The sequence below is a fragment of the Parambassis ranga genome, chromosome 14, assembly GCF_900634625.1.
Source record: "Parambassis ranga chromosome 14, fParRan2.1, whole genome shotgun sequence".
NCBI classification, from domain to species: Eukaryota; Metazoa; Chordata; class Actinopteri; family Ambassidae; genus Parambassis; species Parambassis ranga.
Genome location: NC_041034.1, coordinates 2043199 through 2064092, shown reverse-complemented (window position 1 = coordinate 2064092; position 20894 = coordinate 2043199). Strand labels below are relative to the sequence as shown.

At 46.5% G+C, this 20894-nt stretch overlaps 1 protein-coding gene across 1 annotated transcript in view; it reads right to left on the bottom strand.

Annotated features, from left to right (window-relative positions):
* Positions 1 to 6286: 6286 nt before the first annotated feature.
* The window catches only part of LOC114445785 (polypeptide N-acetylgalactosaminyltransferase 10-like), a 67316-nt gene continuing 52708 nt past the window's right edge, over positions 6287 to 20894 (bottom strand). Inside the window, exons 8-12 of the mRNA XM_028420996.1 lie at positions 16533 to 16640; positions 13110 to 13331; positions 12916 to 13032; positions 12179 to 12328; positions 6287 to 11865 (exon numbers count right to left, since the gene is read on the bottom strand). Of these exons, the coding sequence (XP_028276797.1) occupies positions 11701 to 11865; positions 12179 to 12328; positions 12916 to 13032; positions 13110 to 13331; positions 16533 to 16640 (762 nt within the window). The 3' untranslated portion in view covers positions 6287 to 11700. The remainder of the gene's footprint in view (positions 11866 to 12178; positions 12329 to 12915; positions 13033 to 13109; positions 13332 to 16532; positions 16641 to 20894) is intronic.

The following is a 20894-nucleotide window of genomic DNA, read 5'->3' as shown; positions in this document are numbered from 1 at the left end:
TAGCCCATAGAGAGCTTCTCATTAGCATAAACTGTAGTCCGCTGGGAAAAGGGCAGTTCTGCCCATGGCCTCTAGGGGCTGGCTCTAAAAGTGAGTCAATCCCCACAGATGTCCATGTTAAGATGTCTAATTTTACAGCAGTTTACAGCAACAACAACAACTACAACAACAACAACATCTGAACATGGTTTATGGAGACAGGCAAACTAATTTTTGGTCATAATGTCTGACAATTTAAAGGATTATTTTTAAACTAAAAAGTCACCGTGTTGCTTCTGCGACCACCTGTCCTCCTCAGCTCCACCTCTTTGCCCGTATTTGGTGTTTAGGTTGATTCTGCCAACATGGCGATGGTCGGAGCTCAAACTGACTCCTCAGAAACCTGTGGGTGACATCAACCAGGACACTTTCTTCATGTTATATATCGTATAGAATACACACTTGAGGTCCAACATGCACATTATCTGATTTTTTTCTAAATTTCTAGAAACTCTAAAATTAAAGTTACCAGCTGAGTATACGGCGCGGTTGATCTGCTGCTCCACAAACATTCTGGCCTCACAGAGAGCAGGCGGGGGCTTCAGACGTGTAAAAGTCAAGTATCCAAACATGCAGCAGATCCCAGCAGCAAACAGTGAGTTTACCCGTCTCTGGCAAACGGGGATGTGTGTGGATATTACACACCCGCTCACCGATTCTGGAGGGACACGCTGGTAATTTTTCCAACACGAATGAAGACTATGCAGAAATAAATCAGAAAGCGGCGTGCTGTCAGAAACACTCAGGAAATAACGAGCAGAGGTCAGCGGCGCCTTCTGAGACATTAATGCTGTTATTTGTTGAGAGGCTGATGAAGGTATTAAAGCGGCAGCGGGGAGGAAATAAGGTGGTAAATGAGAGGAAGGCTGGCTGCGCTCCACCAGCAGCACCGAGAGGCCACACCAGAGATTGAATTTGCTGCAAATAGAGTGCAGCAGATCCACATAATGCACATACAAGCACAGACATGCCCACTGCACGCCTCCTCCTCCTCCTCCGGGCCACGTCACATTACATCTTCAGCATGTAATCTGATTACCTTGACTCCATTAGATGTTTCTCTTCAGTAATCGGTTATTTTTCATTACGTTCATTTCCCAGAAATTACACCCACTCGAATGTGAGCTGGTGTCATTGTCGTAACCATGGCGATGACTGTATGCTCAACAGGGGATGAACTCTGAGTGCTCTTCATTCCAATCAGAAAGTCACACTGATGGATGATAAACAGCAGCAGAGCTAAGAGGCATCGCTGTCACAGGAGTAATCACATTACTTCATGATTAAACACATAAACCAATCTATTGATTGATCAGAGACCAGACTCAGCAGTCACTTCCTGTAACTGTGTCACATGGTCTTCTTCTCCCCCCCCTTTCAGCTGACAACCAGCAGCATCTGCTCCAAATCTGAACTGACCAATCAGCAGCTATTAGCAAGATGCTAGCATGCTACAGGCTATACAGGACAAACATGAGTTGGTCTGAATGTCTTGTGATCTGAAGTGTAGCTGTTCATTATGTTGTGGCCAACATGTGAACTTCTACCCATCACTGTGTCTGACCCAGATACATTTATGTATCATGATTCCAACACTAATCGTGTGATTAACTGTGTGTACATGCATGTCTGTGCCCTCACGTGACTGAACGTGGCAGCTGAGCCGAGCCGGCAGGCTTTGGTATTCTCCGGGATCGGCTCTCTCAGGCTGGAGGCAGATATCGGAACTGAAGTGCATTTGAGCACACGTTGTGGGAAGCGGAGGTAGAAAAGCAGATGTGACATCCTGCGTTATTGTTGCCGTGCCCACACGTGTCGCTGTCACTTCACGTCCAGGCGGGAAGCTGACTGCAGAAATTAGATATGAGCAGCGTCTGGGAGGGCGGCGGTGGGAAGGAGAGCCGCATCCAGAGACAACTTCAAGTGCTGCTCGGCTTCATGTATTTCATATTTTATTCGCCTAAATCGTTCCTGTGTCTCTATTTCTCTGCCTGAGCGCCACTTGTTGCCGCCATCTTTCGTTACTGCCCCCTCACTGGGTGTGTGTTGATTCCTTCATCACTATTTTTGGTTAATTAATTCGTCTCAGCAGCCCTGAACTCACACTTGAAAATGAAGGATGAGTCCTGGCTCAGCGCTAAAGCCGCTAACCCCTGTACTACACTGTGGATGGATTGTGAGGATTGTCACAGAGCATCGCTCCACCTTTTCATCACCTCCCACACACACATTTCTAATTTTCTCTGCTGTCCATTATTATCTCTCTCCTCACCACCTCTGCTCGCTAATCTGACCGTGAGCTCATCCGTCACCCAAACTTGTGCCGCTCAGCCTCTCATAGATCTGTTAGGGAGGAATAAACGCAGTCAGGCTCCTGCTTTTTAGGCAAAGAACATCTTTATGTGCTTTGAGTTTTAGACAAAACACCCTGAAAACCTGCCGTCTGTAATGACTAAGACAGAAAAGTTCCCTCCTCCTCCTCCTGCTGTTGATTCGTTCTCACGTCTCTCCTGCCGTCATAAACCTGTGGACTCAAACTTTAACCTCACTCTGCTGTTTTAAACAGCGGAGACGATGATGAATGTTGTTGTCATCTCTCCTCACAGCGGCACTCGTAGCAGAATCGATGGCGAATCAGCAGAGACTCCTCCGGCTCTCTGTGTCCCCGCCGCAATGACCACAGCGTGAGAATGGCTCCCATTCATCAATCACAAGCAGCTGAAACCAAAATCAATTCGGCATCAGTATTTCAGAGTGCGTAATGATTCTAAAAATAAATGTTCTGACCTTTATTTAATCGATGTAGGGAGATAAAACTCACTTCTTGTGGTCCGCTCACCTCTGGAGCTGCAGAGTCCTCAGTGAATCTTTCAGAGGGAAGTTTGTAAAGTTCTGAAGTGCTGTTCACTTTGTTTTGATTCAAAGGAGAAGATGCAGCTGTGTCAGACTATCGAGACATTATGGCCAGTGGAGGCCATCTTGAAACTGAGCTGCAGTCAAGTGATGACTGGTAGAGCCTTTGCTCAAATTCCTCAGACTCATCCCGACTGATTTTGCGCCCTTGAGACAGCGAAAGTATCACCTGATTGGTGGTGTCATTGTTTGGTTTGTGTGCATGATCAGATGGATGAATGCTTCTGCTGCTAACATGTAGTCATTGATCCTAGTGCAGGTTTTACTTCAGTTAAATGAGCCGTCATCTGCGAAAGTTTGACCTAACCATCCAATGGGAGGGTTTTAGATGCACATCTATTCAAGGTGTTACGGTACGGGTACTCAGAGTGACTGAAAAGAAAGGTTCAGATTTCAGTAGTTATTGATCAGGTCTGTTATGGGCCAGCATTTATTATTTTTTTGGACCTCGGGTAAAATTACTTTTGTGACTTCGCACTCATCCCGTCAGCTGTTTGGCTCCTTGTCTGTCAGCTGATCACTGATAAACTACAAAAAATGTCCCTGTGTTTTTATCATCATGCAGCTCGGCCGAGACCTTCTGGTCCTGTTGACCATCACATCACCTCACTGAAGCACAACAAAGGACAGAAAGAGTCCTCTCAGTGTGAGACAAATAAAACAGCAGACAACAAGAAAACAGGACGAGTAAATATCATAACAAGACAGAAGAGCTGTTTCTCATGGCCCTCCGCTCCTCCGTCTTGTTATCTTGGCCTTGGGTCAGCAGAGGATAATGCAACCTCAGCCTGAGAGATAATCCATCTCCGGCCAGAGCCGGCTTCAAAACAAACTAACAAGCTGCAAGAACCAATTTCAACAAATTCAAAACAACTCCGAGCTGCCGAGTTAGACAGAAACTTTCCCTTTTAACTGCAGCCAGAGACGGGGTTCTGCTTCTGCACGGCAACAAAGACAGGATTATGGTGCTGATCTCCCTCTGTGTCCACGTCCCACACTGACAGAGGTGAACCCCACCTTCAGAGTTCTAAAGAGAGCCTGTCTACGTCCTCTCCTAGGGGGCGCTCTGCTTGTATTTTTGGGCAGACAGCTGAGCCTCCTGCTTGTGCTCATGCTCCACCTCTTTGTCCTTTAGGTGGACTCAAACGCTGCCAACATAGTGAGGGGCGGAGCTTCACCCAGGAAGTCACAACAGCCTCTTTAGAACCCTGTGAGTGACATCACACACGCTTCGTCCATAGTTATATCGAGTCTGTGATTGTGGGTCAAATTTGCACCATATTTATTAACTATTTATAACTATATTTATTAACTGTAACTAGCAGCTATGCTAAATGCTAACATCAGAGTGACACCTTTGTTGAAACAGCAGCACGCTCATTCAGCTGCTGTCAGGTCCTCCTCCTCCTCTTCCTCTTCCTCCTCCTCTCTGATGGCAGCAAACCAAAAATAATCTTTTAAAAAAATAAAAAGCCCCCCCCCCCACCCGTCGGCCTCCCTCTGAAGACGTGTGCAACCAAAGCTGTGACACGCTGTCATTGAAACATCTTCCCATTCTGCTGCGTAATTGGACGGAGCTGAAAGAGGGCGAGAGAGAGGGTATTAGTGAATTATGGGAGACAATTGGATTGGCTTTTTCTTTTCATAATGGTGCTGAGTCTAATAAAGAAAGTTAATGGATATCTTTTAGAGGAACACTGCTAATGTAATGCCCTGATCTCTGTCCCAGTTACAGCTCCCGAGTCGGATTATTTGGTAATTAACTCGAAATAAATATGAATGTAAGAAGCTGTTAGCGGAAACAAAACTTCTGCTGAGAAATCCAACACCAGGCGTCCAGTAACAACACAGGAAAATCCTAAATAACACAATCTAATTAGCATTTTTAAGCTAAATGCTTCTGTTTACTGGAAATGTGTAACTGTGAAGTGAAAGCCAAACTGTCTCACTTGAAAAGTCCAGCGTCACGTGACGTCCCCCCGGAGACAGAGCTCCATCACCCCGAACATGAATAAATCACCCAAACCCGAAAGCTATCAGAGTTAGCGTGCAGCGGCTGCCAGAAAGAAATGATTACGGGATTAACGTTTGTGGAAAGTGTGTTTTTGCACCATCAGTCACAGAGGCGATTAAAGCAACACACACACACACACACAGAAGAAAAAAGCTACACTGAGAGGTGACAAGAGGAGGAAATTAGAAAATGGTGGGCAGCAGACATCAGCAGAGATGATGGCGGCTGGAATGAACGCTCTTTGTCCACCTGATGCTCTGCGGCGTCTGCTGAGGACGAGTCGCAGCCTCACACTAGTTAGAAGAGACTCTTTGCTTCAATCATCTGGTTAAAATGACAGAAGAAAACAAAAGGTCTCAAAAAACAAAATCAGTTTTGAAACTTTGTGTAGCTCTTTCGATACAACTGACCTTGTAACACAAAGTGTTCCCAGACACACAGAGTTTCAAACAACAGCGCATAAAGCTAAAGAAAGAGGGACCTAAAATATAACCTTGGGGTACACCACAGGTCATTCTAGAGGTTTCGGATGAACCGAGGTCTGTGTAATAACGTAGTGGTCTCTTGTGTCAGGGACTCCACTTATCCTAAGTAATAGACATCTTTTAGTTTCTGTCATCAGGACCATGTTAGGATTTTAATAAGTCTTTTCATGTATTTACAGGGAGAGTCCTCATCAGCAGGTGCCACACTCCCATTTCTCTTCACTTTCACCTGGATGGTTTAATCTTGGCTGAGGTCGGGATCTAAAGAAAAATCAATAGAGGCCTGTCAGGCAGCATTTAGTGTCTCTGACGGGGTCTTAAAGAGGTTATGATTGGAAATCTGAACAGTCTGAGGAGAGACTGTAAGACCCACCTGTGGTCTGAAGCTGAAGTCAACCTCCAGAAAGTGGTCCACAGCAGTGATGGAGGACAGAATGGTGTCCACTGAGCCTCTCCTTTATTTTGAAGGTTTGGGGAGACAAACCAGGTGAGTGAAGGTGGACTGGTGGGTGGATTAGCTCGGAATCTTGTTTATCTGCTCCTAGACACTTATACTGAGGACAACAACATGATGAGAATGACCAGAATTCAAAGAACTCACGTTTGGACCTCGTTCATTCTGGACTGTCTCCAGAGAGCCCCTTTGGAACAGGAAGTTCAAAGAGAAGGCTTCTCTCTGGTGGGTCCCTGGACCAGTGTGTAACAGACACCATCACCCCGATGGAGGCCTCACTGGAGGAGACTGTTACCCCCTGAAATGACAGCTTGTCTCTGGGACATGTCTCTGTCCCCAGCATGCAGGAAGACGGAGCCTGGAGTGACTGCAGAGTCAGCGTTTCCTCCAAATATAGAAACCTTTTTTATTTTACAATTTTCAGCAAAAATATGATACAATTCCAGTTTCATTGTACAGTTTGTTAAATACCTAAATACACCTTTACAGCTGCAACGTCGGTAGAAAAAAATATGGGATTTTTTTTCCTTATGAGATACAAAATGTACACTTTCCTACACATCAAAGTTCACACACGTACACAGCATGGTGTGGCGGTCGCTGACGTTAAAAACCTGTTCTCATAAAATAAGATTTTGTTACATTTCTCTGCTAATTTTTAATCTGAACACAGATAAGGAAAAAAACAACAACTTATTGGCAGCATAGTTATGATGAACCCAACCCCCTGTGTGATCATTAAAACTCAACCCACAGTTTCATGTAGTAAAAACAAACTTCACATGTGCAAAGAAAAGGGACACAAATAAGAAAAGAAACACACAATAACAAGCTTCACTACAGGACACGGGAGCAGCTCAGATTTCCACAGAGAGCATTTCATGATGCTGCTGAGCAGAGTGAAACCTCACCAACAGCCCACAGAGCAGCTCGTCATCAGCTCCACACAGGATGGAGGTTCTCAGCGAGACAGGAAGTGAGATGTAAATGAAATATCTCTCTGTGTTCGAACCATAGACTGTGTATCTATAAACATGGACGACATGACACCGCCCTAAAAGTGAGGCCAAAACATTTAGATCGCCCCCTGGTGGCTGGCTGCAGTATAGATCATAAACTCCGCCTCCTCCATGTTAGTGAAACTACAACTAAAAGTAGTCCTATTGGCTGGTTTTTAATCACACTGATCTGTGTTCAAATGCTCAAATGTTAATGCTTTTATACTCAATTCATAAAAGGAGGAAGTGACATCATGGTCAGCAGCAAAGCTACGCAAAAAAAGTTGAGGCAAGGATGTGCTTGACAGAAACTTCACCTCTGGTTCCAAGATGGCGTCTCTTTCCAACATGGCGGTGAGATATTTTGGCCTCACTTTTGATCAATAGGTGGAGGAGGGGCCATGTTGTCCATTTTTTTATATATATATATACAGTCTATGGGTTTGAACCAGTGTGTGTGTTCAACCCGAGTTGTCTCTTGTGTATCCATCCCTCCACAAAACATATTAAATAGTCCTTCACACAAACGGCTCAGATTCCACCACTGATCCCTGCCGGAGACGCCGCCGCTCGGCTCGCTCCTGTAAGGGTCACATGGTGCTAACCTGGCTACAGCAGAGACTCAGCAGCGCTTCCCAGTCACCTTTTAATCCAGACAGAAAAAATAACTTTAAAACTGCTCGGATGCGAGACATGATTGATTTAAATTATTGTCCAAATTGCAGCAAAATCATGTGTTGATTACATGATGTGACTTTGGCTTTCAATTGGCTGCAGGGATTAGATTTCAATCTGAACACAGGAGCTGAAAATTCGCTACAAAAATACTTAAAAATCTGAATTTGATGATTAATATGGCACCAGACCGGGTTATGGAGCGAGCAACAGACAAAAAAAAACACAAAAAACATCACAGAACATGTCATTAAAACCAACATTTTAACGAAAAAGGAGCATTTATAAAAGGTAAACAGCAACACTAACTTCCTGTTAAAGGACTTTGGATTAAACAGGTGAAAAAAATATTTAAAAGGTCAGTTGTAGTTTGAAGGCAGGAGTAATTATAGTGGGAAAAAAAGTCTCTTTAGCTCTATACACAGCCAGCAGTCTGCGGTGCGTTCAGGGTCCTGCACCAGAGCTCAGGAGTTCCCTACGCTGCGGATACACACATCCAGTCCAACAAGGCACTAAGATTTCATTCAAGTTTATCATTCCGTAAGTGCTTTATGCATTTAAACCCCCACATCTCAATCCCAGGAGCTACCTTGGCAAGCCTTTCCAGACTCATCCGTCTCCTCCCCTCCTGCTAAAAAGTGATGTGTCAGCTCGCCGCCCCCCTCCCCCTCGCCTCCCTGCTGTGAATCAGCCAGCCTGCCAGTCACACGGCCAGTCATCCAGGCCGGTCCGTTTGCTGCCTGCTGCCTCGCACCCCACTTCGCTCGGTCGACTGTGACGAGGTCGTTCCGATGACTGATTGGGGGCGAAGGAAGACTCGAAGAGGTGTGACAGCGACTTCCCGCCCCCGCCCTCACCGACCTCAACACCAAATAAGCCCTCCTGGTGCAGTCAGAGCGTATAGAATAATTCAAACATCTCAGCGCCGACACCCTTTTTGAGGACGTTTTGTGATTTTGTGGGTCAGATTTTTGGAAGGCCAGTCTGACTGCACCAGCAGGGGTCGGCCTCGCCTGTGGAGGGGTAGGAGAAGATGGTGGCACAGTGACAGATACAGCAGCGAAAGGAGCCTGCAAATAAAGGCGGCGGTCTTTCTCTCAACGTCCACCGGCCGCCCGCAGGCACGGCACACGAGGGAGGGAACAGACGGTTGTAAAGGAGAATCAATTCAGCAGGTGATTTTCAGAGTGGTTCTGCCTGGCTTCACCCAGGTGTCAGGATGACTTTGGCTCAGCGGGAGACCCCCCCCCCTCCTCCTCCTCCTCCAAAAATATGATACAATTCCAGTTTCATTGTACAGTTTGTTAAATACCTAAATACACCTTTACAGCTGCAACGTCGGTAGAAAAAAATATGGGATTTTTTTTCCTTATGAGATACAAAATGTACACTTTCCTACACATCAAAGTTCACACACGTACACAGCATGGTGTGGCGGTCGCTGACGTTAAAAACCTGTTCTCATAAAATAAGATTTTGTTACATTTCTCTGCTAATTTTTAATCTGAACACAGATAAGGAAAAAAACAACAACTTATTGGCAGCATAGTTATGATGAACCCAACCCCCTGTGTGATCATTAAAACTCAACCCACAGTTTCATGTAGTAAAAACAAACTTCACATGTGCAAAGAAAAGGGACACAAATAAGAAAAGAAACACACAATAACAAGCTTCACTACAGGACACGGGAGCAGCTCAGATTTCCACAGAGAGCATTTCATGATGCTGCTGAGCAGAGTGAAACCTCACCAACAGCCCACAGAGCAGCTCGTCATCAGCTCCACACAGGATGGAGGTTCTCAGCGAGACAGGAAGTGAGATGTAAATGAAATATCTCTCTGTGTTCGAACCATAGACTGTGTATCTATAAACATGGACGACATGACACCGCCCTAAAAGTGAGGCCAAAACATTTAGATCGCCCCCTGGTGGCTGGCTGCAGTATAGATCATAAACTCCGCCTCCTCCATGTTAGTGAAACTACAACTAAAAGTAGTCCTATTGGCTGGTTTTTAATCACACTGATCTGTGTGAGATATTTTGGCCTCACTTTTGATCAATAGGTGGAGGAGGGGCCATGTTGTCCATTTTTTTATATATATATATACAGTCTATGGGTTTGAACCAGTGTGTGTGTTCAACCCGAGTTGTCTCTTGTGTATCCATCCCTCCACAAAACATATTAAATAGTCCTTCACACAAACGGCTCAGATTCCACCACTGATCCCTGCCGGAGACGCCGCCGCTCGGCTCGCTCCTGTAAGGGTCACATGGTGCTAACCTGGCTACAGCAGAGACTCAGCAGCGCTTCCCAGTCACCTTTTAATCCAGACAGAAAAAATAACTTTAAAACTGCTCGGATGCGAGACATGATTGATTTAAATTATTGTCCAAATTGCAGCAAAATCATGTGTTGATTACATGATGTGACTTTGGCTTTCAATTGGCTGCAGGGATTAGATTTCAATCTGAACACAGGAGCTGAAAATTCGCTACAAAAATACTTAAAAATCTGAATTTGATGATTAATATGGCACCAGACCGGGTTATGGAGCGAGCAACAGACAAAAAAAAACACAAAAAACATCACAGAACATGTCATTAAAACCAACATTTTAACGAAAAAGGAGCATTTATAAAAGGTAAACAGCAACACTAACTTCCTGTTAAAGGACTTTGGATTAAACAGGTGAAAAAAATATTTAAAAGGTCAGTTGTAGTTTGAAGGCAGGAGTAATTATAGTGGGAAAAAAAAGTCTCTTTAGCTCTATACACAGCCAGCAGTCTGCGGTGCGTTCAGGGTCCTGCACCAGAGCTCAGGAGTTCCCTACGCTGCGGATACACACATCCAGTCCAACAAGGCACTAAGATTTCATTCAAGTTTATCATTCCGTAAGTGCTTTATGCATTTAAACCCCCACATCTCAATCCCAGGAGCTACCTTGGCAAGCCTTTCCAGACTCATCCGTCTCCTCCCCTCCTGCTAAAAAGTGATGTGTCAGCTCGCCGCCCCCCTCCCCCTCGCCTCCCTGCTGTGAATCAGCCAGCCTGCCAGTCACACGGCCAGTCATCCAGGCCGGTCCGTTTGCTGCCTGCTGCCTCGCACCCCACTTCGCTCGGTCGACTGTGACGAGGTCGTTCCGATGACTGATTGGGGGCGAAGGAAGACTCGAAGAGGTGTGACAGCGACTTCCCGCCCCCGCCCTCACCGACCTCAACACCAAATAAGCCCTCCTGGTGCAGTCAGAGCGTATAGAATAATTCAAACATCTCAGCGCCGACACCCTTTTTGAGGACGTTTTGTGATTTTGTGGGTCAGATTTTTGGAAGGCCAGTCTGACTGCACCAGCAGGGGTCGGCCTCGCCTGTGGAGGGGTAGGAGAAGATGGTGGCACAGTGACAGATACAGCAGCGAAAGGAGCCTGCAAATAAAGGCGGCGGTCTTTCTCTCAACGTCCACCGGCCGCCCGCAGGCACGGCACACGAGGGAGGGAACAGACGGTTGTAAAGGAGAATCAATTCAGCAGGTGATTTTCAGAGTGGTTCTGCCTGGCTTCACCCAGGTGTCAGGATGACTTTGGCTCAGCGGGAGACCCCCCCCCCTCCTCCTCCCACCCCCCCGCCCCAGGAGAGGTTGTCAGAGCTGGAGAGACATAAGGGGATTTGAGAGGGAGAATGGAAGAGGTGGGCAAAGGTGCAGTCATGCAGGCAGATAGAGACAGACGTACAGGCGGAGGCAGACCAGGAGAGACAGCAGGGGATAAAAAGGTAGAGGGGGACACACAGAGGAGGGAATGCTGAGAAAAAGGCAGAGGACGTCTGAAAAGGAATGAAAAGGAATGAAAAGGAATGAAAAGGAATGAAAAGGAATGTCAGATAACCAAAATCAGGAGGTGAAACTGCCACGGTACCACTGTGCGATAACAGCTCACACGCAAAGTCACTTTAGAAACACAGAGCCGTCCTTCAGAGCTCAGCTCTGAGCTGAACCTCCCCTCACAGTGTGCCAGCTGTCACCTCAGCGCTCGCTGAACGGGGAAAACACCCAGATGTGCAACAGCAGCAGCAGCAGCAGATTCTCATGAGTCCGTTCTTTTGGCGGCGGCCGAGGCCTCGTCGTCAGTTGGCGGCGCGGTTAAAGTGCTCCAGCACGGTGGCGTTGGTCCGCTCGAAGAGCCACTGCTGGCTCGGGGAGGAGGGGTCGCACGTGTTCATGAAGATGCGGTGCTCGTTGGGGCTGCTGTCGATGCAGCTGTTACTGACAGGGTGATACAGGCTCTTATCCTGGAGGAGAGGGAACAGAGGATCGAGCAGGTTTAAGCAGTTCCATTCAAAATCACATGATTAGGATTTAAATGCAGCCATTGTGACCCTGACCTTCGACCTAAAATGGCCAAATACAAACCAGTCCATCCTCAAACCCACATCAATGGTCCACCTAAATCTAAAGAACCTCTGTTATTGGAATATTGTGATCAATGCAGAGAGGAGAACGGATAACTGTAAACATGTGAATAACGAAGCAGCTGTGGGCTCCGACGCTCACTTTGTTTGACATTTTTTTGTAGAATAATAAAAACAGAATTGATCGGTGTACCTGTCTGTAGCGCCACAGCTGGTTGCCCTTCATGCCGTGGCAGTCGTACAGCGTGACGGGGCTGTTGTGTGAAATGGCGTCAAAACAAACTTTCTTGGTGTGCATGGGGTCGCCAACACGGACGTCCTCTCTCCAGCCGAATGTGAACACCTTCAGGGAAAACACACACACACTTAACAAGTAAACATACAACAAAACTCAAATCAGGAACATCAGTGTCATCACACACACACACACACTCCTCCCTCCATCCCTGACAAGGACAGCTGCCAGAGGCCTCCTGTGATTTGCAGTGAATCCATTTCTCGCTGGCTCTGAATACAGATCGCAACTGTGACACAAATTAAACTACAATGCATCTTCAGATTAAAGCAATTAAACTGTCGGAGCTCGGAGGAGCGGCGGAAACAAAAGGGGACGTTCAATCCATTAAGGTTGTATTATGAGCTGAGGCTTAAAGATCTTCAGTGTGACACGCCAGAACAAACACAATGCAAAGATAATGAAGCTTCGGAGCGAGTGCTGTTTGTGTGACAATTACGTGTCTGTGTGTGTCTGTGTGTGTGTGTCAACAACCAGGAAACCTCAGGAGGGAAAGTTCCTCTGCAGCAGCAAGACAAGCGAGCAAGAGATGAATACACACATATCCCACCGCGCTCACTTCATCTGGACTCTGGGCTGATGATGCTGATAACACACAGGTATTACTGTTTTCTTTCGGCGGCGGGTCTCCTCACCTGTCCGTGGCTCCAGCTCACCTCGCCCCGTCCCTTCACGCAGCTGTCCAGGCGGATCGGACTCCCCGACACAAAGTGTTTGCTCTCTATGCACATGCCGCTGCCCACGTTCTGGATCTGCAGCGCACACCGGCACAGTCAGGATCAGAGGACTTCATCCATCACTTACCTAAGAAGACCGGAGCCGACCGTACCTCCCCCCATGCAGCAGCAGGGGGCTCCACCGGTGGGTAGTGTTTGGGCAGATCCCAGGCCACCTCGCTCATGAACCACTTGAAGTTCTTGCAGCTGAGCCGGCTCCTCAGCTCCTTCTGCATCGTCATGTCTCCGGGCGACAGGTGGCGGTACTCAGGCCGGCGCTGGTAGATGTACTCTGCGTACTCGTCCATCCAAACCTCTGCAACACGCTTCAGGTTCTGAGGGGGGAAATGAAAATAATTAAAAACGAGGAATCTGGTGCTCTCAGCGGGTTTGTTAGAGTCTCCACTGAAACACAGACGTCCTCCATCTTTGATGTTGCGGCTGATCTGACATGACAAAAAGATCAAAGCTGCTGAGTGGAAAAGAGGCCAGTCATCACACAGGACGTGTCATCCGGCCCCGCGAGGCCACGGGCCAGAAAACAGAAGCAACTCGTGCTCATGACAGCAGATAAAACACGGACCGGACTGAGTGTGATACTCTACAGAGAGCATCATGTTTTTGGTCGTTTAAAGCTCTGATCTGGTCATTTTGATCATTTTTAGGTTTTGTATCTTTGTTGCACCGTCTTAGCTCTTCTTCATTGTTATGTGGACAAATAAATGAACACCATCTCCTTTATTGTATTTGGAGTTAAATATGAAACTCCAGTGTGTCTACAGACCCACAGATTTTATTTGTCCTTTCTGTGTCTGACCTGCAGTTCAACGAGTGTCCACTAGAGGGCTGGCATCAAAAGGGAGTCAATCCTCATAGAACTCCATGTTAAAAAATATTTTGTGACAAACATCCAGGAGAAAACTTTTATAAAACTCGCCATTAAGCATAAACACACTTGCCTAACACTGAGCTGACTCACAGTGAGCGCTTCCTGTGTAAATCTGAGCTCCACTGTTTGGAGCTTGGGTGGTCACTGCCTCCCACTGAGACTCACCTGTGGTGTGGGGGGGGGCTCCTTCCACAGTTCTACAGTTTTATGTCAAAAAGTCGACTACAAACTTGTTTGTGTGATGCTTTTGCATTTTTCCGTGCACATTCAGAACAGTAAATGATGCTTTCAGTGAGTCTGCTCACACACTTTTTGTTTTGCTTATTATTAGAAGCACCTGAATGGTGACAGGAACTGCAGCACAGACGGCTCCTTCACCGGGCTTTTTAAGGTTCTGAGCATTGGGAAATCCATCCGCCCGAGGCCTCTGAGGTGCAAAGGGGTTAAAAAACAAAACAAAACAAAGCCTGCCGGCCTCTGAGGTGCCGACGGGCGTCTGTGAATACAGATGGCGGGCCGGCCTTGGAGGTATGGATGGAAAAATGAATGAGAGCAGGTTCAGTGAATCCTCCCAGGAAGGAATAAATACAAATCCTCCAACCCGTGGAGGTACAGATGTAGGAAGAGAAGCCTCCTGGAACACACACACAGACACACACACACACACACACACATACACACACACTCCCTGTAGCATAGAGCTCATCGCCTGCAGCGACACTCAGGCTCTGTGCTCTCTGGGTGAAGTGAAGTTCTAACTCACTGCATGTTGAGTGGACGTGGAGGCGGGTGGAGGAGGGTGGAGGAGCGGGACCCTCTGACACACACACACACTTTGTTTTTTTGTATCTCTTCCGTCCTGTGTGTGTTTTTTGTGTGTTAAACGTTTCGCTCTCCGTGAAGTGAAGTTATTGTGTGGATGAGGGACGATGAAAAAAAAAAAAAATCAACAGCACCGAGGAAAAGAAAGACTTTAATTCTCACCTCAGGCAAAGAATTTTCAGAGCATGACTGAGACGTCTTTCTGCGAACCGTGACTGAATCCTAATCGAAGTCTTTATTGACTCGGGCCAGGTACTTCTGCACGTCTTGATGAGAGGGAAGTGGTCACAATCTATCACGACAACCTGACGATTCCAGGTTGCTGTTTAGCACGTCTGAGTGAAAGTTTTGGGCTTCGACGTGCTCCAGTGTGGCATTAAGTTCATAAAGAAGCTGCGCTTCTCCTTCACGTCCACTGGCTCCAACATAACTAAAAACACATTTAACACTAGCACTGTTAGCCTCTGTGCACACGCATCACCTGTTGCACTGCAGTAAGATTCTCACTGCTGATATTCTGTGAAAAATATTTTTGTGAATAAAATCCCTGTGCTTGATATTCCTTTGTATGTAAAGGCTTTATGTACGTCTCTCAAACTGCCCTTTCTTGGGTGTGTTTCCTCACTTCAAAGCAGCTTTTTTATCCACACACACACAAACAAAGCCTGTTTCAGTCGGCACACAACCTTCTGCTGCTTTCTACAGACGTCCTCCCACATCCTCCGAACTCTCGTCAATACAGAGTTCTGGGTCAGGTCTGCGGTGCTGATGAACTTTTTTTAATCTTTAAGATTTAAATGAAGCCGGAGCTCTTTGTGACAAATCAAACCAGTTGTCAGCTCCTTTCTTTTTTCTTTTTTTAAGACCGACTACAGCCTCAGGTACAGGTAAGAGTCTGCGGCCTGTCTGATATCAGCATTCAGTCCAGGCTCACCGTGGGACTAATGGTCAGAGCGAGGAGGCAAAAACAGGCCAAGAGGTTTAATTACATATTCAGCTGAGCCAAACAGAGCCAGGTGTCAGGCCGAGGCCGAGCCACGCATAATGAATCGTGTTCAGCTCTGGGTCTGATGAACATTTTTAACACGTCTCAAAGTGGCGGCGCTCCCGCAGAATAAATATCAGCGAGCTAATTATTGGAAAATTGCTGCTGATTGTGTAAACGAAGCCGGGTGGTGACACACGGTCACGGCTGTGAGGCGGAGACACGTGAAAGACGGCCGCTGTCGACCTTTGATCAGTTTATGTGCAGGTGAGATAACTGCAGCCGGAGAACAGAGACAGCCACACATCAAAAAACCAAGAGGAGACTAAAGGAGAGCCAACAGTGTCCCAACCTCGATAAATGTGTAAAAATATCCATAAAGATAATAAAGAAAACATTCAATTATGTATTTGCACTTTTTTAGAGAATAAGATTTACATAAAATTATGAGAAATAAATATTAATAAAACATTATATTTGCTTATTTTACAGAATAAAAAATGTTTTCTAATATTAAATGTATGTATGTAAATAAATGTAGATATTTATTATTATATAGAAAATAATTAAATTGAAGTTTTAATTAGTAATTAAAATGTGAAAAATCACATTCATGATAAATCTGAATATTTTCCAACAATAAAGGCTGAAGCAGGATCTGTAGTTCGAGCAGCAGCCTTTGGACCTTCACTGATAAATGAATGTGTTGGTGTGGAAGCAGGCTGCATGGAGGGAGGAGACACGCTGTGAATGGACGGTGTGTCTCCTCCCTCCATGAATGTAGTGGCTGCAGTAAACTGTCTGTCTCTGCACAGGAACGAGTGACGAGCTGAGACTCACCCTGGCCAGGCTGACGCCGCCGGGGACCTTGTAGGGGACGTACTTCCTGTAGATGTGTCCAACCCTGGAGCAGGGGATGTCCTCCATCCGACCCCCGCACATCCACACCTGCAGAGACAGAGACAGAGTGATGAAGATCCTATCAGAGGGAGATTTGTTTTTGTGTTGCTGCATCGCAGAGATGAAACAACGTGATGGAGAGAGAGAGGGTGGATGACTGGAAAGCATGTGTAGGGGTGTAGGTCACACTGACCGGGCTAGCTGTCCAGTCACAGAGGTTAATATCATCTCAGATTAGGCTTTTTAAGACATTAATCCTATTCTGTGACTGCAGGGGTGATAAAAAGTTCATGTTTCTACACTGCAGAGTGACTGAATCACACCACCAGCAGTCAATCATGCTTAACCAAATGACAAAGACTCAAATTGGATTTGTTCTGCTTCTTAGAGAGAGCAGGGCCACCTTTCAAGTCTGCATGAAAATTTAAAGCCGCCGTTTGGCTGATGTATTAATTTGAAACTTAATAAGAAGAGTCTGAGGTCAGAAGGTCACACAGCCCACACTTCTTAGACTTTCAGCATTTTATCGGCGCCTCAACTGGTTTTTTATGTTTTATTTATTTATTTGAATCCATTTACTGAAAAAATAAAACACAAACAAAGCTAAAAAAGCAGGAAGTGCGTCAGACATCGAACCTTAAAGCTCACCTAAAGTCTCTTCTTCTACTGTCACCTCTTTGCACTGACTGATACACGTACGCGGTTTTGACCCGTGGAGGGGTCCAGGATCGGAGCTAGCAGTTAGCCAGTTAGCCTCGGCCCAGCGTCAACCAGAACCACGGCAGGCCTGCCGACCCTTTGACCCAGTTCAGCAGCCACTTCAAACAACATCATTCTCTTCGCTCCCTCCTGTGTCGCAGGCTGTCATCATGATGTTTGAGGAAGGTGCCTTTTGTTCTAGGCTGTGACACAGATTCAGCAAACATCTCACTTTCTGCCACTGCCATGTTGGAAAAAAGACGCCACCTTGGAACCAGAGAGCACCGCCCTCCCTCAGCTTTTTGTGTAGCCAGGCTGCACTTGAAAACACTTGAACACAGAACAGTGTGATAAAAACCAGCCGAATGAACATTAGTGTTGTTTCACTGTGGTTCTGTTCATCAACACAAACCCAGCAGGGCTGAATGTTGAAGCTGGATTTGTGTGTGTGTCGACATTTTCAATGTGACTTGAACTGCACAGCTGCTCTCCGTGTAGTCGAAGTGTAAACGTGGCCTTGGACCGGGACTCGGCGCTGACAGACACTCGTATTAAATGACTGATCAGGGACAAAAGAAGAAAAGAGCTGACTGACAGAAAAATGTCGTTTTAGGAAATCCTGACCTTGCTGCAGAATAATTATATTTTAAAAAAAGAAAAATCTTCACTGATCAAAGACGGCGTATTGTAAGTATGTGCTAACACGATTTGTGGCATTTTATGGGAGGTTTCCTCGTCTCTGATCCTGCACATCCACCCAAAGTCTGCACCTGCTCCTGTCGTGACCGCAGCATCTCAGCTGATGATGTAACAAACATCCTTCGTGCTGTGTTTGAAACACATTTATCCGAGCTGCAGTCTTTTACCAGGCTGCCGCTCAAGCTCCTTCCTGCCTGATGACTGACCATGTCAGACGCTCACTCTCTTTAATGATGAGAGCTGAATGGTAATTTCCAGCCGCCGCCGCCTTGATATTCTGCATCACTCGCCTCCCTGCCTCTCCAGAGTGGACATCAGCTGGCTGCTATTTCAATTCAATTACCCCTTGTCAAGTTTGGTTGCACCACTCCAGCTTGGACAAACAGGATCGGGGGAAATAACAGATTGAATCCAGCCTCTCCACGCCGCGCTGCAGGGAAGGTCTGACCTGCTGCACCACACACTTCCATCCTCTTCATCCCTGCACTGAAACACTTGAGCCTAATAACAGGGGAGCCCCGGCTGCAGGAGGGATCAAGAGCTCCGAGATCAGGGCCGGTCAGATCAAATTAAAAGTCTCATCACTCACCTCTGCAATCAAAACATGAGCTAACCCTCAGCACCAAGACTCGGGATCAGTGAGACCTGTGTGTGTGGATCAGCTGCACAGACGGCAGAAGAACCAACTCTGATGCAGCAGCAGACGTCCTGCAGCTCTATGGGAACAACACAAACATGGCTGCCAGCAGAGAGAGCAGTGCAGTACAACACCGTTACAAAGCCATAACCCGGTCCTGGCGTCTTGGCGTCACTGAGGAGGGCAGATTTTGTTTTTTCTTTTTTACATTTTTGCTCAAAATTGAGACAATAAAGCGGATTAGATGAAATATCATGACTTCAAGCTAAAGCCACTTCCCATTGACACACAGCAGGTTTGCCCAATTAGGTAAACGGTCTGAGGCTCGACTTCTGAAGATAAAGGTTTAAAACCAGCAAACAGCATTTTAACAAGCACACGAATCAAAGCCTCTCTGACGTCTGAGGCTCTCAGATGTGTGCAGGTTGTGTCAGACAGCAGCAGCGTTAACCAGCTGACAGTCAGACGTTCAAATGTTGTGTTTCTGAGTTCAGGTCACCTCTAAACTGAGAAGCAAAACAAAGCTCAGATGACATATAAACCCTGTAATGTCTCTCACACAGCTGTGAGTTATCAGCTCCTCCTGTTGGAGCATTTTGCATCTGTTCTATTATTCTGGTGAGAACACACACCTCCAACTTTAGAGCGTGTGTGGAGCCAGAGGATGGTGGAGCCTCCACACTGAGCTCCGTCTTATAAGCAAACAGAGCTTACAGGATGTTTTTCCTCTTTCTACAGGAAATCTGAACCCCACGATGTCAGCATTCTGTTCATGGATGCCGATTGGCCAAGTTTAGTCAAGATTGTGAAACAGAGGGAAAGGGCTGCAACAACTAGTCGACTAGTCCACGGCAAAATTCGTCGACAACTAATTTAGTAGTCAACGGGTCGTTGGTGACGTCATCGCATGGCATCCAGGTGTAACGCATTTGCAGCGGGCAATGATTCCCTGGCTTGTGGTGTAGCGGGATGATTGCCGCTTTGGGCGCAAGAGGTCCAATGCGCTTCAGGCAGATGTGGGAATGAGTGGACACACACACACAAAAAAAAGCATGAACCAAGGGCTTCGGCCAAAGATGTTCAGCTTTATACATCGAAGGCGGATGAATCAAAAGTCATCGACTCTTAGTCGTCTAGTCATTAAGGTAGTCGGTGACTAGTCCACTATTGAAATAGTCATTAGTTGCAGCCCTAGAGAGGGACACCGGTGAGACTAGCTGCCACTGCTCCACCTCCTGACCTGCCCGATCAATCCTGCTCTGTGTGTCTGTGCTTCTGGTCGACTACACAGTGACTCCGTCTGTGCTGGTTCCAGATACCTCACCTCCAGCCAGCTGATGTAAGCTCGGTTCAGACAGCCCAGACTGACACGACCACACACAGCTCACCAAGCTCTGCTCCTTTAGTCGTTGTTTACACGCCTGCTGTTGAAAGGCAGTGTGAAAGGTTTTTACACATGACATATTTTCAATCACTGTTTAGTATCAATTATTAATACACAACAAAGCAGACATGTATTAATAAGAAGAAGCAGCAGAGAGTGAAGCTGTTTGGACAGTAAATTAGATTTACATGTTCAATCTTTATAAACAGCAGACGGCTCCGGAAGTTTCTCTCTGAGGAGAATCACACTGCAGCATGTGTCCAATCAAATCTCACTACCCAGCAGAGGCCTCTGTGCTTAATTGAGTGAAACGACAAAAGTCCTTACTCATTCAAAGCAGAATTCAATTATTGTGACGGGCCGCTCCGTCTGTCCGGAGCTCAGCGATGGAGAGGAGGGAGAGGAGGGAGGAGACCATTCCTCAACATACTGGCCACGTCACAGGCAGTTATAGCCACGCTGTAGAATAATTCATGCTGAAGCACCAGACAAAAGCAAAATCTAATATGAAACCCTGAGCATGATTAATGTGAGGAGTCACCATGAAACAGATTATATTTGGCTCCAGAGTGGAAACTGTGATGAGGAACGCCTCGTGTTGCTCAACAAGTCTAAACAAACAGTGAAGGAGGATGATCCAACAGCAGTTTAATCTAAAACACTCAGAGGGAGCTCCCTCCTCTCCCTCCTCCCTCAGAATGTGGCGTAAGTATGAACACTGCAGCTTTACACATGTCACAGTACAGAAGCCCTGTACCACAACTAGAGCACTACATGGAAGCTTCACACACAGTCCACTGAGCCTTACTCATGAGAGATGTTAGCACATCTCTGTCTCTGGCTTCCATGCAGGCCTGTGTCCCTGCACATGGGGTACTGTAAA